Source organism: Camelus dromedarius, chromosome 1, assembly GCF_036321535.1.
Source record: "Camelus dromedarius isolate mCamDro1 chromosome 1, mCamDro1.pat, whole genome shotgun sequence".
NCBI classification, from domain to species: domain Eukaryota; kingdom Metazoa; phylum Chordata; class Mammalia; order Artiodactyla; family Camelidae; genus Camelus; species Camelus dromedarius.
Window position 1 is genome coordinate 119,481,708 of NC_087436.1, and position 18,383 is coordinate 119,500,090.

An 18,383-nucleotide genomic window follows, 5' to 3' on the forward strand; every position below is an offset into this window, starting at 1 on the left:
TAAATTCGAACTTTGTTTTCATTCTATGGATAGATTGTCTCCTACCGTTGTCGTGGTAACAGTTAAGTTATTCTGAGAAGTTTAACTCTCTTACCTCAGATGCCTCAATGTAAGCTGAAATTCTAGTGCATAGTGCTTAAGGTTTGCTTATTTTTCCTAATGTGGAAGTGATACATTTCCCCATTAGTCTGAGAGGGCTGCATTCAGAGCCCACTTTGAGCCTTACCAATGTGACTCCCAGGAAGAGAGAGGAGTTGGAGACAGGAAATGCACAGATCTTTACTGGGACTCCAACGACACTTGGGGCCAGAGGGGTCTCGGGTTTGGGAAGGCAGGGGGCCAGGGAAGGACTTTGGGGTCAAAGAGCCCCTTGTCTGGTCTTGGTCCTGTCGCTCACAGTCAGTTGTGTGGCCTTGGGCTGGCAACTCTGCCCCTCTGAGCTGTGGTCTCCTCCTCTGATGATGCCCATCTCAGGAGGGCTCCGCGGGGTCGAGCGCAGGTGTCCGGGTGCAGTGGTTGGTGGCCCCTGGGAGCTCAGTGAAGGTCAGCGGTTTCTCTCGCTCTAGTCTCCCCTCATGGCTACACCTTTTCTCTCATGAGTGGACAGAATTTTAAAAAACAAAACAGAAACTTTGCTGCAAGCATGTTCAGTTTGTTTTGGAAATTGCAGTTGGCAAAATCAGTCTTGGACTCCATCTGAAATGGTTTAAAAATTGTTTTCTCCATTATAAAAATAGTTCATGAAAAAATACCTGTAAAACACCCAAATGATAGAGGTAGGCAGAGGCAAACAGGGACGCTCTTCACCCGAGACTCCACAGCCCCTCCCCGGTTGGAGTCTGACAGGCCTTTCTCTGAGCCAGGTTACGTTTGAACATGTGTCACTCGTGGCCGTACATTTGTGACAGAATGTGCAGCTCCCCTCTGCAGTCGGGTGGCCTGTTGTGCAATCTGAACCAGAAAGGTGCGTTTCACGGACGTAGCTGAATCGAGGCAGCGTCCTCGGGAGACCGGGGAGGTGGCCTCTGCCCTTCCCCGCACAATTTAACGTGTTGGTATGAAAACACGGACAGCCAGAGAAAACCTCTTTCACACTGATCTAATTCCCAGTGAAAGACTGAGATTTTAAAGTATTTTTTAATCTCTAAGCACTGTGGGCGCGGCAGGGGAGACACTTCTTGGGCCTTGCAGGGGTCGCCGGGCACCGGCTGGCCGGCTTGTCCGGGGCTGCGGTGCGCGGTGCAGGGCTCGGCCCGCACTCCCGGGGAGGCAAGCCCAGCAAGCGCCCCCGCGGGACTTGGGGGGCCTTAGACTGGAGGGGAGCAAGGCTATTCACCTTACTTTCCTTTGTTTCCTCTAAACCTTCCTTTTAGTTACTTGTCTAAGGTGAACTCAGAATGTTACTTACCATCTTGGTGGCGTGTGTCATCACTTCAGGTGGAGTGTTCCCTTTGGCGCCGGAAGCTCCACGGTACCCCTGAATTAATGGGCAGGTGCTACATTTGTTCCTTGGTCTTATGCCTGGGTCTGATAGCTAATGTGGCCTTAGGGCCAGAAAGGGGGCACTGTTTTGGGAAACTGAAATCTTGGTTCAGAGGCAGCACATCAGGGGAGTTGACAGGAAGAGGCTCTGGAGCCAGGCTGCCTGGGTTTAAATCCTGCCCTGCCACTGACCAGCTGTCACCTGACTGGGGAGGTTACCCCGAGCATTAGTTGCTGTATCTGGGAAGAGACGGAGGTGGGGGAGCTGATGCTGATGGTGCCGGTATTCGTTTCCAGTTGCTCCTATAATAAGTTACCACAAAACTCGGTGGCGTAAAATGACTTACTCTCCTATAGTTTGGAGGTCAGGAGCCTGAAATGAGGCTTCCAGGCTAAAACCAAAGTGTTGGTGGGGCTGGTCTTTCTAGAGGCTCCGGGAGAGGATCTGTTCTTTCTCTTCCAGCTTCTAGAAGCTGCTGGCATTCCTTGCCTTGTGTTTGCATAACTCCAGCTTGTTTCCATTGACACATTTATCTCCAGGGCCTAGAAGAGTACCTGGCTTCAGTGGATTGTTAAAACATATTTGTTAAATGGATGAATGAATGTCAAAATTTCAAAACATACCACTTTGTAGACTTTATACTTATCTCTATGACAACATAGGCATTTCCCCATAACATTAAATATTCTTGCATGATCTCATTTTTACTCACTAAGTCATGGCCTTTCTGTAACTGTATCATGATTTCCTTAACCAGTCTCCTAGACTGGGCCCTGAAGTCCTGACTTCAGTAACCTTTTGTTCCTGTGAAATCTGTGGTCTGTAGCAAGGCTGGGTTCAGCCTGTCTGTTAGGACGCTGCATCAAATCACGCCGTCTTTCCTCCTTGACCTCAAAGTGTAGAGACAACAATGTTGTAGATTAGTCAAATAAGCAGATAAACCCAGCGTGCTGCCGGAGGTACAGGAGGCCTGGGGGTGAGCTCTGGTTAACTCAGAAACTTCAGGAGGAAGAATGCTTTACAGGTGGACGAAGATGGAGGTAAAGTCTAATGCCAGCTCAAAGTAGAGAAAAGGCTCTGTTAACCTATCTTTTTGCTTTAAGTTTCAAAATGTAGTAAAAGTCAACCTGCCATTGCATGGTATAATATATAGTTAAAACTTGGTAAGTGGTACTCAATTCTAAAATATGTGCTAGAACTACTGTTAAAGTAACTTGCAGGTTACAACCTGCCAGAAGAGATAAGCAGTGTGTTTTGGTGATATCTTAACACGTCTCTCTCGTATTCAAGTTCAGTGAGCATGTGGGCCAGCCGCTAAGGCATGTGCGGCAGTAGTCGTTGGTGGGGGGCATCAAGCGGCTGAGAACCCCACCTCTCTGTGAGACCGGAGCTAACTCCCTTGCAGCTGTAGAAGTTATTTTCAGAAACTCACCAGTAACCCCTTGGGCCGGTCAGCTTTTGGAAACCTCAGATTTCTCAGTCATAGGACCGAGCACTCCAGTAGTGTAGTAGTTGTCTGTCTGCTGATCTGGGAGAGACTCGAGGGCAAGGACCTTATTCATCTTTATTCCTGGGGCCAAGCACCTAAGTGCTCATTTGGACGGTTGAAAGCAGGATGGACCAGTGATGGATTCCACAAATGCTGAGTGTCCCCTCTGTGCTGTGTACTTTGTTCGCCTTCAGTGGTGAAAAGTCTGTAGCAAGTCCCCACACTTAGAGGTTCTGCAGTCTCTTGAGGGAAATGAGTGTTAATCAGAGGGTCACGTAATTACAAGCTGTGAGTAAGTGCTGCGAGGAAACAGAACCTGACGCTGGGAGAGAGACCGACAGGGTCTCGCTGTAGTCTGCGTGGCAGGGCAGGGAGCGTTTCTGTGGGGATGAGATCTGAAGGATTCATTGCCAGCCTTCTTACTGGTTTATTCCCCTAGTGAAGAAGAATGTCAGACCTACAGAAAGGTTCAAAGAGTAATTTAATGATGAACAGCCGTACGTGCTCCTCTCAGACTGAACAGTTGTTGACATGTTGCCACATTCTTTCTTATTGTGCCTCTTTCTAGTTTTAAAAAATGGAATCATTTGACACTAAGCTGCAGATATCATGACATCTTACCCATAAATACACCAGCATACAGCTCTCTACACAACCATGAATGTGCTATCACACTTCAGAAAATTATCAGTAGTTGCGTAATAGCATCTGACCATGACGGTGTACAGACCAGGTTCATGCCGAGAGCATGTCCTACTTTCCCTCACTGCACCACACTGCTCTTCATGAACCGGCATCCAGTCAGGTTTGTGCGTTGCCCTCAGTTACTTGTCCCTTTGTTCTCTTAATAGAAGTTATTCTACCATTCTTTCATGACATTTACCTTTTCTTAGGACCGTAAAAGATTCACTTAACACATTGAGCAGCTGTGTTAAGTGAGTCAGTTAAATGAACCACTAAGATGGCAAAATTGATTCCAAAGGCATTTGAAGAACTAGGTATTTATGGGCATAAAATAAAAAAAAAATTAAAATAAGGTTGCTAGGTCAGATGTAAACAAACAAGCAAACTCGTAGGGATAAGAAAACATAATCTTTGTAGTTATCTTTTCCATTGGACATAAACCCACAAGGTAATATGTCACATAACAGTTTCTGGGCTCTAATCGAGTGGTAATAGCACAGCACATTCTCCTAGAGAATTACATACACCCGAGGCAGGCATGCTAACAATGCCCAGGGATAAATTGAAAAGACACCCCTCCCCTGTGCTTTTGTCTTATTTCCACATTTTGAATAATATTTCTTAACAAGGCTTTCCCTAATACAGCCAGAATCATCCTCTCCCCTTTAATCCTATTATTTTTTTAAAATTTGCCTTATACCATAAAGTTCACTCATTGTATATGTTCATGATTTTTAATAAACTTGTACAGTTATGCAACTATCTTTGCAATCCAGTTTTAGAATATTTTCATCACTTGAAAAAGTTCCCTCATGCCTGTTTGCAGTGGCTCTCCGCTCCCGCCTCCAGCTCCAGGCAAACATTAATTTGCTTTCTCTCTAGAGATTTGCTTTGTAAAGAAATTTCATATAAATGGAATCTGCATATTATCTTTTGTCTGGCATCTTTCGTTCAGCAGTGTTCCTGAGGCTCACCCATGTGGTGTCCATGTGGCAGCGAGTATCAGTGCCCCTTTTCATCGCTCTGTAGATGCTGTTTATCCAGCCCTCATTCAATGGGTTTTTGGATTGTTTTTGGTGTGGGCTATTATGAATAATGCTGCTGTGAACATTTGCACGCAAGTCTTTTTGTGGACGTATTTTTTTCATTTCTCTTGGGTAGGTTCCTAGGAGTGTGGTAGATGTATATAAACTATGCAAGAAACTGTCAGATTCTTTTCCAAAATGGGTGCAACTACCAGTGACTTACGAAAATTCCAGATTCTCCACATACTCAACATCACTTGTTATTGCTTTCTTGATTATAGCTTGTTGGACATTGTAGGCTTCTGAGTGAAGAAGTTTCTGATGGCAACCTTGTAATGCTGTTATCTAGAAAATCAGCTGGGGAAAGCCTGGTACTCATCCTCTGGGGACTGATGAATTTCCATCACAGGAGAATCCCGTGTTGTCTCAGACCATTTGTTCAGCCCTTGGACATTGGACCCATGGCTGGCCTGAAATAAATTTGACCTTATACAGATTTTAAAGATTTAAAACATTGAGATATGATGTACAAACTGTGGCGTGCTCTCATCTGAAGTAAACTATCCAATTAGCTTTGATGGATGCTTATCAAGACAATATTTTATCGCCCCCTGTAGAGTTTCTAATGCCCCTTCCCAGTCAGTCTCCTAGAAGCAGTCACTAGTCAGATTCCTCCCATTGTGTGTTTTCTGCGTGCACCCTGGCGTTTTGATTGGACTGATCTTACTGTGGAAAACACGTGAACCGTAGTAGAGTATAAGGAAGAGTAAGATTGCTCATAATCACCCCACTCCCCAGAGGTTACCAGTGTCAACATTTTCTTGTAATTCCTTCTGGTTAATATGCATGCTCTTTAAAAAAAAATTTCACAAAGTAGAGCTTTGGCGTACGGTGCTCGGTGTTTCGCTGCTCGTTTTTGGAGCGTACGTTTTCAGGTATGAAACGTGTGTGCTGAGAACGCAGCACATCATGCTGAGTGTGCGCATTTAGGCCGGCCCGGTTCGGAGCGGGGCTGGGCATCGCATCTCTAGACTCCGCTCCTGCAGGGGCTTGTCCAGTGTCCTGAGGGCGCCGGGCGCTGGAGGGACGCCCCCTACCCGGGGCCGTGGGGAGCCCGGGTTCGCGCGCCAGCCCCGCCCCGGGCCCGCCCCGTTGCCCAGGGTCCCGGCGAGCCAGGCCTGACGCGCCGAACCGGAGTCGCGGATCGGCTGCGCGGCATCTGCGCGCGATTGAGCGGACTGCCGCCCCCGCCCGCCGGAGCCGCCGCCCGAGGTCCCGCCGCGGAGCCCCGCTCGCCCGCCTGGGCATGGAGCCGCCGGCCGCGCGCCTCTGAGCCCCGCGGCGTTCATGGTGAGTGGGGCCGGCCCGCCCGCGCCCTCCGAGGGGCCTACCCGCCCATCGCCGGCCCGCGGGCCCCTGCGTGGGTGCGCCGTGTGCATGTGTGTGTGTACCGTGCCTCCGTTCCAAGGAGCTGAAGCTTGCATGTACCGCGGTGATGCGCCCTTCTCCCTGCCATTCTTTGTCTGTGATTCCATATAATTTCCTGACAGGGTTGAGTTTTAACGGGCACAGTGGGAGACTGAAGAGACAGAGCCAGCGCATCCTAATTCCTGTCTCCCAAAATGGGACTGCAGCCTGTCTTCAGATTGAGGTCAGGCCAGGCCTGGCACCCCTCTTAGAGGCCTAAATGGCATTCATTGCCCGAGATCCTCGGGGGAAGCCTTTGTACGGAGATGAGGCTGTACCCTGTTTGCCCCAGGTCCTAATAAGGTGGTCAAATTGCAGCAGTAACCAGCCTTATTAAAACCCACGGATCAGTTTCAGTGCATTTCATTCACCAGTACACGTATTAACTTTTGTGTTCTAGGTGTATTGTAAGGAATGTGACAATTAGAAAGGCTTCCTGAGAGTTGCTGTCCCAAATGCCAGCGTTTCCGGTACCCTAGAGAGCGCAAAGACTTCAAGTATGAGGATCCCTCCTGGGATTCTGGGGGTCCTTCTTACTGTGAGGTCAGCCTCATTGGTCCCCAAGGCTGCAGTCGTTTGGAAGGCCAAGCATTTGTCAGACCTGGTCAGGCCCCTCTTCCCTGCTAAAAATGGCCACACAAAACACATCTCGTCCCAGATTCTAGAACAACGCCCCTCTCTCCGCAAAAGTTGCTTGTTACAAATGACAAAGTGAAACGAGCTGCACACTGGGCACTTCACTGTCAGTCTTCACAACCATATTAAGTGCCCCTCTTAATGGGAAATACCGCAAAAAGTAGTTTTGTAGTAATACAGTGACAGTAATACTCCCTGTTGTTTTGGGGGGCACCTGCTATGTGTATTATATTAACTCATTCTTATTTAATAGAGGAGGAAACGGGCTTGGAGGGGTGAAGGGATGACCTCAGGGTCATGCTGCTGGTGTTGATGGTCTGGAGGTGATGGTTAGACCCAGGCCTGCTGCCAGCCCCCAGTGCTTCCCCTGCAGGGTCCTCAACCTGGGCCCATGTGGTTGCTGTGTTGTCACTCAAATTGATTCCTGTCAGTCTTTTAATAGGTACCACGTGGTGACCTGCCATGCTTTATTCCAGACGTACCTCTAAAACCCTCTGGTTATTTTAACAGGCTAATCTTGATGCTGTTGAGTCGAAGGCTTAAGCACAGGTTTTCACTGATGACCCTTTCTCCTTGTCGCTGGCACAGATTCCCAGGAAGCCAGGGGGTGTTGCTGGCCACATTTGGGTGTAATTAGTTATCTCTTACAGCACTCTTCCAGTTCTGGACGTAGCCCTGACACCTCTCTTGTCGTCTTACCAGGAAGTCTTCCTTTTCACTGTTTGAGCATCTTGATCTTTTCTCTTCCTCTTAAACAAACGTCTGTCGAGGTAGGCTTCTCTTTTTTTCTTTTTTAACTGGCAGATTTTCCGCTTAATTTAGGATCTGATGCCGTATCCTCATCTTTAGCGCTGTTCAGATCATGCACACGAGACAGCGCTTGCCATCGGATGTGTCTCACGGGCTCATCACACCTCACACTGTTTACTTTCTGGCTCTGCACCAAATCTAGCTGTCCCCCACTCCCACTTGCTCTCGCTCTCGGCTTGTCCCACCAGCGCTGGGTGGCTTGTTATTGAGACCATAAAATCTAGGACAAAAAGGTTTTGGCTCAGCATCATTCCCCATTTAAAGTGCTCCTGCTAACCCACAAACAGGCCTGCCCACTGTCATCTCTTGGCTGCTACTTGTACTGTCAGGGTGCCTCTCCCTCATGGTTCCAGCGCAGATCTCCCCTGTCCTTTATCTGCTCGGATGGCACCCTTTATGAGATGCTTTCTGTGATTCCCTCTAGCCATTAGGCGTCCTGTCCCTGGGGCCCCTGCAGCATGTGGCTTGCCCTCTCGTGGCATTTTTCATTATCTGGCTTGGTCTCATGGCCTCTGCTGGCATCTTACTGCCCCTACTTAAGTGAGCCCTTCAACTGGGGTCTGCAGTTCTCCTAAAGTGCCAGGCCCCAGGCAGCTGCTTCACAAATGAGGTCCTTTCCCTCAGGTGGAGCTGAGACTGTTCAGCTGCCCTGGCTTACTGCTTGCTTACTGCTTTTTCCCAAAAGCCCACACCCCACAGCTTAGCCCCTGGTTGGGTTCAGTAGGTTTGTTTGTTGCTCTCTCTCTGCTGTTGGTCTTATCTTCCCAACAGGATACGAGATAAACTACTCTGGGCAGGGACTGTGACCTGTTCTAAATTACTGGCTTGCAAAGTGTTTTTAACACAGCCCCCCACTCCCATCCCCAGTGTTAGACAATTTAGGTTGAGACAGTGCTCGTAAAGGCGCAGCTGTAACTAGGTATAGAACTGAGACAAACTGTCCTTCCTGTGTAAACTCTGTTTTTTTATTGTTTGATTGAAAAAAAAAAACGCTGTCATGACCATGTAAACCGATTTGCCAGTAGAACTTGGAAGGGCCCTGTTCTAAGTTCCCTGTGAGGTTATGCAGGGTGTTGGGATCTGCAGCAGAGGCTTGAGTGGGCAATTTATACTGATTAGCCCGCACGCAGGGCTTCTGGTGAGCACAGCAGTGAGTGGTAGTGTTACTTGGTTTAAACCAAGAGACTTCCAAACTTGATCCCAGGAGGGTCCTGAGAAAACAATGAGTTGTACTGCGGCTAGGACCGGGCTGCCGCTGGCCTGACACCCAGGAAGGAAGGACTCGCGCTTTATGGGCAGTTACGGCGTGTCGCGTAATCACGGGAGTCTTTGCCCTTCCTCCCGTTTTATAGCAGAGAGAGAAGCAAGATGGCTTGCCTCGGATCAGAGCTAAGACTTAGAACTAAGTCTTTCTGATCCAAAGCCCCAGCTCCTGCCACATCACATGCGGACCCCAGTGTTGATCATTCATTCACAGCTGAAAGTTGTTTTTACAGAGACTTCTTATCCATCACTGTACCATCCACCTGTGCCCCACTGCCCTGGAAAAAGAGGATCCTTAGAGTGAATAGTCCTCTCTTGTTCCTGAAGTCGGTTTGTCTGGTCTAGAAGATGAGCTCCGTGCTGAGCCCTCTGGCTAGCTCTTTGAGGACACCTCTGGAGTAGGACCTGTAACAGTTTCCAGTGCCATTCACGTTCTGAAATGCCATTTACAATTTTGAAAAGGCTTTTCTTGGGATTTCAAGTATGGGCAGGCCAGGTCTCCTTTAATTTTTTTTTTTTAATCATGCAGTGCTCTATGTGATTAAAACATAAGCATTTGCTCTGCATCTGCACTTAATTCACTATTACAGGTTTGTGTCATAGTTAAAGCTTTGTTTAGACTTGAGTATGAATGATGGAATTAGTCTGGCTCAGGAGTTCCAGTGAGCCTACGGCGAGCAGTGTGGCTGCAGAGCTCGGGTGCTTGGCTTCTGGTCCGGCTCCTCCAGCCCCAGCCTGGCCTCCGCCTTCCCGGTGGTCTGTGCCGTGGGGAAGTGGGGACGATAGCAGCTCCTCCCTGGGAGGGCCGGTGTAAAGGGGAAGTTGAGCCCGTTTGGTGTGTGTAAAGCCCTCAGAAAGTGCTTGGCCCTGACCCTCTGAGCTCTAACTGAAGAGACTGACTGCCTTTAAATCACAAATCAAGGCATTTAATTAAGATTGCTCCTCCTTTTCCTATCTGTGCAATTGACAGACTTCCCAGGGCCCCTTGATGGTTGTTTGGCCCTAAAGTGTTTTTTCTGCCTTGCACAGTTGTTTCAGGTCTGGGGGAAGCAGGGCCACCCTGTGCAGAGCGCGTCCTGGGCCCACGGGCCACGCTGACCGCTTCCCAGGCCCTGGCTGCTCCTTAGACAGCCCTCCCTGGTAGTGCTGTTCCCCTCCTGCAGGTGCGGAAATGCGGCGCAGGGGTTTTCTAAGCCAATGCTTTGGTGGAGGTCGCAGGTGGTTCTGAATTTGCTCCCAGACCTGTCTGGCTCCATAGGCCTCACTCGGCCTGTGTAGGACTCGGCCTTTTCCCTGTAGAGTTGCACACCTGTTTGAGTGTATCTGCAGTGGGGGGTGGGGGCAGGGTGGGCCTGCTCGGAGTGGCAGAGTGGGGAGTCCTGCAGGCCCAGCTCCTTCCTGACTGTGTACTTGGGGGCAAGTCACTTCACTCTGAACTTCAGTGACCCTTCCTGTAGAATCTGGTGACACTTGCCATGGAGGTTGTAGTGGAAACAAAATGAGATGAAGTGTGTAAAGCACACAAGAGCAAGTGGGAACACACGTCACACTCTGGGGCACTTGCCTTGGGGGCTCAGCGTCTTTGGTCTTGGCATGTAGCTCACTAGAACGGAGTCAGCTGGAAGTAGCAGCTTACAGGACATTCACTACCAATTCTTGTTAAAATGCATTGTGCCTCAGGCTTTCTCAGCACACAACTTTTTGGTAGATTCCCTATAAAATTTAAGAGTTTACCTCCAGGTACTAGATGTGACACTTCCTGATGGCTGCTTGGTTCCATGTTGAGTTGCAGCTGAGTGCCTGGCGCATGCAGGTGCTCAGATGTGAGAATGGATGAAAAAGGGAGTCCATCTTCTCAGCCTTGGGTAAGTGGAGGTCATTTTAGTGTTAATGGAACCATTTTATGTCAGGGTAAACAACGTTAAGACAGCTCACCTTGTACGTCTGGATGTACAGAAACTGCCCCACCCGCCTGTTTCTCGGTGCACTCCCTTCTCACAGCCTGTGGATTTTGAAGAAATAATTTTTCCTTTTAACTTCTTAGAAGCCTGGATAGGCTTCTCCGACTGAGAGAATAATTGCTTGCCAAATCATTTTGCCAGTAACATCTCTCTCGACAACTGGTGTCAATAAAATCCATTTAGCGATTCATCACTTCCACCCTGATACTGCTTATATTGTATCTGGAATGGTTATTTAAATCGGAGGATAACTGCTCATTCGTCTGTCTTGTCTTCCCAGTTAGGTCGCCTTGCCTTAGGAGGGGTCCTGAGTCTTGGTAATAAGCAACAGGAAAATACTGGTTTTTTTATTTTTGCCAAGAGCTGAGGGTGTACGCACAGCCACACACAGCCCCCCGCACACAATTTCAGAAACTGGACTCTTTGGCACAGGTTGCTTGGCTCTCCTGGACTCTGCTGGTTGGGTGTTTGGAATGTGGGTCACCAGGTGTGACCAAGGGTTTGTGGTTGCAGTCCATAGGAGAAATTAGTGGCCCAGTAGTACAGAGGCAGCTCTTAAGAGTTCCAGGGCATGGCATGATTATGCAATAGCTTGCAGTGATGGCTTCATAGAAAGATATTAAAGAATTTCTTTTTTGAAGTTTCTGGTTTAAGGAAATTGAACAGCTATAATCATTTTCAAGCAAAAAGTTTTCAACCCCTTCCTCATTTCAGACAAAATTTAAAGGGCTAACAAAAATATATAAAACGTTGTGGGATAAAAGGAAATGCATTAGAAAGTTAGAATGAGAGTGAGTATATGAGATGAAGCCAGGGGGTCAGATGAATGCTAGAATTGACTGTCACTCTGGCTCTGAGCTTCCCAGTGGCCACTGCAATAATCAGTTAAAATTTACAGTGTCCAGAAGACAGAAAACACACCTCTTACTGGAAGCACCATTGGAGACCTGAGATGATGTTCATGCGCCCTTATAAAGGGGCAGCTGGGTTGATGAGGTCTTTAGTGACTTCCCTACCAATGTGGGAGGCCCTCGGTCCTCACACAGTGATGGTCTGGGCTGTGGAGCTGTAGGACTGCCTTCACTGATAGTTTTTCCTTCTGAAGGGCAAGAAATATTTCAGTGCCTCATCCTCAAAATTGGCTTAAAGGACGTCATAACAAAACAACTTTTTTTCACTTTCAGAAGGGCGCCGTAATATCAGAATTGGCTGGGCCTGGAATCATCCCTGCTTTCTTTGTCCTAGGAATATGACGACAAGGCTGGACGACCTAGCAGGCCACCCTCTCCAAAGCAGAATGTGAGGAAGAATCTTGATTTCGAGCCGCTTTCCACCACCGCGCTCATCTTGGAAGACAGGCCAGCGTGAGTGGGGAGGCGTCTGTAGAGGGTTTGCTTTGGGGGAGAAGCGTCTTAGCTCATCACCTCCTCATTAGAAAAGGACGCTCATGAGGGGAAGAGGGGTCAGCCTGTCCCTACTGCGGGGCCCTCGTCCTTCCCTGTGCTGATGTGTGTTCTAGATAATACCAAATGGCTAATTTGGAAAACTTGCCTTAAAGTAGAAGTTTTGACCAGGATTTTCCATTCAGGTGATTTTTCATTTTAATTTAGCATTCACAAATACTTAAGGAGCTGTTATTAATTACAGACTGGCTGGTAACTGTAAGAAACACACACCAGGAGGTGTCTCTAAGCTGGGCACTTTGGAGGCACCTCAGTACTACAGGACTGCTGCTGTTTTGGGATCTGCAGTGTGGCTGGCTGATCTCAGCAAGTCCCCTCTCCCTCTGGGCCTCTGGGTTTCCATGGATCTGATGAGGACGTGGATTTTGATGACTGTGTTTGGAGACCTTAGTGGGGTAAAGGGATTGTTCCGTTGTACCAGGCCATAGCTTATCTCTGTTTAAGTATTGAGTTTCCATAGAACATTACGTTTGAATAGAAAGATTCCACAGCTTTCAAAAAGAGAGAGAGATTGTAAAACCTTAGGCTGGAATTCCTAAGGCCCCTGCCAACCCTGACATTTAATATTGGTGAAATCTAAAGAGGAAATGTTTCTTTTGATGATAATTTTTGTCCTTGGAAATTGTGGGCTTGTGAGTAGTTGGGAAGAGAAACCCAGAAATGGAGGATTAAAAAGGTAGGTAGAGGCTGTGGGTAAAAGCCAGCATACTGTGAGGACCAGTCCTTGTAAAGCGCTCCAAAACGTAGGCTGTGGGAAACCGTGCCCTGTCCTCCTGCAGCCGGGACAGTCGTCCAGATAGCCCGGGGCACAAACAGCCGGACATGGCCACCCTCCCCCTTTCCAAGGGCCTGGCAAATTCCCCAGCACATTTCTGAAAGAGAACATGCACTTTATTTTTCTAAACAGGATACGAAGCTGCACACTACGTTTAGATGTCAGAACTATTGTATAAATCTGTATATATATATTAAAGAAAATAAATGAACCACGTAGCAGGTACTTGCACCCTTGAAAAACTGGCCAGGGAATGTATTCATACGTATATGTGGTGCTTGCCATTCGGGTGCTCTGCTGACGATTATCAGTGCGCTGTGGTCGCAGCAGAGTTTCTCTGGAGACTGAAGGGGGAAAACACCCACAGGTTAAGTGTTTATCTCTATTGGAATTAGGGGTAATTGCTATTTTCTTCCTTCTGCTAATCTTCATACTTCAGATTTTTTTAAGTGAGCTTATTTTACTTTTGTAAAAAATATTTTTGGTTTATGAAAGAGCTGCATCTTTGTCATCTAACAAATGTGGTTTTAGTCTTTGAGCTTTTCATTTTTTTGTAATGATACTTCACATTTCACTTATTTAATATTTACAATGGTGAAAAATCATTTATTTTCTATTAAGAAATCTCCCGGCGAAGCCAGCTGAAGAGGCTCAGAAACACAGGCAACAGTATGAAGAAATGGTGGTTCAGGCCAAAAAACGAGGTAATGGAGTTCACATGTGTTTGGTTACATAAGGTGGCACAGGATTTTGTGTCTCTCTGGATATTTTCTCTTTTTTACATTTTGACGCTCAAGAACCTGAACTTTGTTGAATGCTTTACTATTTTGATATTTGTAATTTTCCATCAAAAATGTACGTTTCTACTAACTGTTCATTCCTGGTAGCTTTACGGAAGAGAATAGCACTTTGAATTACCCAAGGAAAGAGACTGCGTAGGGTAAAAGTCCTAGCTGGAGACGGCCTCGGCCAGTAGTGATGGCCAGATCTCCTTCCCTCTGGGCTGTTTTCCCTGTTTACAGGAAGATGTGGTGGGATTTGGTAAAGTGCCTTGCAGCACCTAAAAACCCTTTGCTTCTTGGATGTTTAAAAAGTATGTATAATGAACAAAATGTGGTCCATCCATACAATGGAATATTACTCAGCCTTAAAAAGGAATGAAATTCTGACACATGCTACAACATGAAGCTTGAAGACATTATTCTCAGTGAAATAAGCCAGACACAAAAGGACAAATACTGTATGATTCCGCTTATATGAGGTCCCCCAAATAGTCAGATTCATAGAGACAGAAAGTAGAGTGGAGGTTGTCAGGGACTGTGGGGAGGGGGAATGGGGAACTCAGTGTTTGATGGAGACAGAGTTTGAGTTTGCCAAGATGAAAAAATTCCCGGGATGGATGGTGGTGATGGTTGCATAATAGGGTGGATATACTCAGTGCTGCTGAATGTACACTTAAAGTGGTAAATTTTATGTTTTGTGTATTGTACCACAAAAAATATTAGAAATAGAAAAGTATGTATCAATGAAAATGCATGGTATTTCTCAGGGTCGCTGTTGTACACTAAGCATTATTCTTAAACAGAAGTGAGGTTGGAGGTTACATTGGAAAGGGGATTGGGTTGGGGGAGCACAAGAGGGGCTTCTGGTGTTCTGTTAATGTTTTGTCTTCTGACTGCAGTGGTAGTTTCCTGAGTTTGTCTGTTTTGTGATAGCCCTGCTGTGTTCCTATGTGTGTACTTTTCTGTATGCATGTTACACGGTGTGTATGTTACAAAAAGCTTACTAAAGGATGAATAATGCCTAAGCATTCTGAATTCCCTACGGTATGAAATGAGTCTTAGAAGGTCAGGTTTCATTGCTCTATTTCAGTGCTGTTTTCCTGGTTTTTTTGCAGCATGACTCTGAGAACCACCCAGCTTGAAATTGGTGGACATCAATTAATAGATGTTTTCTTCTTATTTTTACTTGTGATTTCCAGAGCTGAAAGAAGCCCAGAGGAGGAAAAAGCAGCTGGAAGAAAGATGCAGATTAGAAGACAGTATTGGAAATGCTGTCCTTACCTGGAATAATGAGATTTTGCCTAACTGGGAAACAATGTAAGCTGTGACACAGTGGGCTCGCTGGGCTGTAAATCACTTCTTGGTAGAATCTATGGGAAGCAGCTGCATTAGTTGTGAATCACATCACAACCTTTGATGGAGTTACCTGATGAGGTTAAGGTGCAGAGGCTCCTTCCCCTGCCTCGGTTTGGTCTTGTTACACATCCACATACTGTGACAGCCACTCCACCCCCCACACCTTCTAGTTCATGATCTACTCAGCAGCCAGAGGGGTCTTCTAAGGCACGAATCTGTGTCACTTCCATACTTAAAATTTCAGAAACTTGTGACTCTCAGTGTGAAATGTGAATTGCTTGGCTTAGCTGACAGGACCCTTTGTGAGCTAGCCCGTCCCTTTCTCTGTAGCCTCACCTTCCTCTCTCCTTTGGACAGAGCCCTGTCCTTAGGGAGCCTCAGGGCCTTTGCACATCTCATTCCCTCTACTTAAGAGTGTTCTTGTCCTGTAACTCCTCATCCAGTTAACACTTTGTCCTTCAAGGTTCAGTCCCTTGGAGAAGACTTTGCTGCCCTCGCCCTGGCTCCAGGTGCCTGTAGAAGACCCCCTCTGAGTACACTGTATCCGTCTGCTCAAGCTTCTATTGCTCTCTGTCTCAGGATGGGCACTGGGTCTGCTTTGGTGACAACCCCCTCTACCCAGTAGTCTGGCAGCTGCTGTCATCTTTACATCTGAGGGACAGATGTAGATCTTTCTGTGTGGCCAGAACAGTTCGCGTGTGGACAGCAGTCCCAGGCCGGGCACAGAGGCTTGTGGCTGTTTTGGGGGCTCCCCGGTCTGCAGGAGCTCTGGGGAGCTTGGATGCCGGTTTCCTTTTAGCTCTTGTCCTTTCAACCTGACCCGTATGTTGGGATGTTGGGGACTTGCTCTAGCACTTGCCTGGGTGTCACTCACTCATTACGGGGCTGGGTGACCCTGTTGCACATCTGCACTAGGAAAACAAGCTGTTCCCGGAGCCTGGTTTTCTAGGCAGTGTCTCTAATAGGGTGGACGTGGTCAGGAAACACTTCTTCTCGAACGGAACTCACTGACAAGAGTTAAGGTCCTCAGAACCCTTGGACTGTCTCCCTGTGTGGCTGCAGACCCCACCCTGGTCCATCCTACGCTGACGGAGGCTTGATGTGATCCAGATGCAGGCGGTTGTAAGAGAACTGCCACTTAACAACCCAGCTGGTGCCAGGCACTGTGGCAGGTGCCTTTGGGCTTTATCTGACTTGACCCTCACAGCAGCCCCTTGGGGGTGGGGAGGTTCGTCACCTTGGTGTTAGGGAGGAGGATACCGAGTGAGAGGAGAAGTTTGCTTCAGTTCCACAGGTCAGGGTGCAATGAGGATGCGTCAGCCCATGCCCTCCCACTGTGCTGTGTCAGGAAGCCCTGTGTGGGGAGGCTTTGGAACCTGCATGTTTGTCCCAGTCTGTTAGCAGTGTGTGCTCATTGTGACCAGCAGACCTCAACGACTGGGCAGCTCAGAGTGTGCTGAGTTAGCTTCCGGCAGCTCATTACCCGAGTCCCTTGCTGTGTGCAGCAGTGTAGTGGTTGGCGGCCGTGCTCTTGGGCTGCCTTCTCGAGGCCCCTCGGGGTCCGCCCTCACCTGCAGCTGTGCGGCCGTGCCTCCTGGCGCCCCACCCCGTGCCCAGCTGTTTGCGGCTCCTGTGTCGGCCAGATTATTTCTTGCTGCTGTGCTTTCTGCTCACAAAGTCCTTCCCGCCCTTCATCTGCTTAAATTGCTACTGGTCGCTCAGAATTTGGCTCCAGAATGGTGCCCTGGGCCCTGTGGTTTGTGGTGCCCGTCTCTGGGTGTGCAGTGCCTTTGGCACCCCTGTCACAGTAGTTGCCTGGTGGAAGGTAGCCTTGGTCTCCTGGTCTGTATGGACCACTGGACTGTAGGGTGCCTGAGACCAGGGGCTGTGACATACGACTGTATACACCCACTTCTGTGGTTTGGGGTTAGGCACGTGGGTGGACAAGCATTTCTTCACTGAGAACAGACTCGTGAACTCCGTTTTTGCTTCCGTTTTTATCCAGGTGGTGCTCTAGAAAAGTTCGAGATTTATGGTGGCAGGGGATCCCTCCCAGCGTGAGAGGCAAAGTCTGGAGCTTAGCCATTGGCAACGAGTTAAATATCACCCATGGTGAGTGGCCTGCGTGATCCTAGGCTTGGGGAATCCAACCCTGGGTCCTGTGGCTTCTCCTGTCCCATCTACCCTGTTAGGAAGAAAGGCAGCCATTGCCACAAAGCTGTGTCTTTTGAGAGGCCAGATGAGTGTGTCTTCCAGGAGGGGAGTGGGTGGGGAGGCCTGGGTTCACTCCTGGTGCTTCAGTTTTCTGGTTCAGAGCAAATGCCTGCCTTCTTCCTGATAACTGTCATCTTCCCCGAGTGCACGGGGTAGTACATATGGGTCTCAAAGCATCTCTTCTCGGTGTCCTGTAGAAAGCAAGCCTCAGTGGGGACATGAAAATGGAAGGGAGGTGGGTGTTTCCTTCTGTGGAGGTCCTGTATTTGGGGCGCTGTTGGTTTTTTGTGGCATTTTCCTCTCAGGCCTCTCATGTATAAGCGCCTTAGAGGGGACAACACAGTGTGCTCGGACTGGGTCCTTGAGGGTCTAGAACCATGTGTCCAGAGGGAAGTGAGATGTGTACTTCCCTTCCTGAGGCCCCACCACAGCATTCCCTGGGCTCCTTGCCCTCTCTGCCAGCTGTGGTGCAGGGTGAAACCGACACCAGGAAGTCGCAGACTTACAACTAAGTGCTTAGTAAGTGGGAATCATTGCTTAGTACTGTGTCCTCTGTCTGCAGTCTAAGCTGCCGAGGACAGAAACTCCTTAATTGTCTTCTTTATATTAGTGCCCAGTTTGTGGAGTTGTGGAGTTGGTGGTGGCAACTTTTACCCTGTTGAAGGCCTTTGAGCTGAAAATAGATTGATGTGTACCTTCCCTGTGTAGCTGGGGTTCATATTGTTACTGTGCTCTTTATTTTATAAGACTTCGATCTTACCCTGTGATTGGAGCCTTGGCTGGCGGTGTTCTCCATCTTGACTGGTGATAGCTGCTTGGGTGGATGGTGACTGGTTTCTGTTCATGTGATCATCACAAAGTTCCATTTCTTGGCTAATCCATACCTGCCAAAACCTTAATGTCTTTACATGAGAAGATGTGTATCATTTAACTCGTGGAAATAGGTTTTAACAAGCTTTCCTGGAAGTAGAGGTT

At 48.1% G+C, this 18,383-nt stretch overlaps 1 protein-coding gene across 4 annotated transcripts in view; it reads left to right on the forward strand.

Moving 5' to 3' along the window:
- Positions 1-18,383, forward strand: part of TBC1D14 (TBC1 domain family member 14) — a 95,194-nt gene that overhangs the window by 52,881 nt on the left and 23,930 nt on the right. For 3 of the 4 annotated variants that reach the window (XM_064488315.1, XM_031437803.2, XM_031437810.2), the window contains exons 4-7: positions 12,064-12,182; positions 13,678-13,760; positions 15,038-15,155; positions 17,200-17,306. In XM_064488315.1, coding sequence (XP_064344385.1) covers positions 12,064-12,182; positions 13,678-13,760; positions 15,038-15,155; positions 17,200-17,306 — 427 coding nt within the window. Of the gene's footprint in view, positions 1-5,946; positions 6,032-12,063; positions 12,183-13,677; positions 13,761-15,037; positions 15,156-17,199; positions 17,307-18,383 lie in introns of those variants that run through there. The other variant, XM_031437815.2, reaches the window with a different exon arrangement.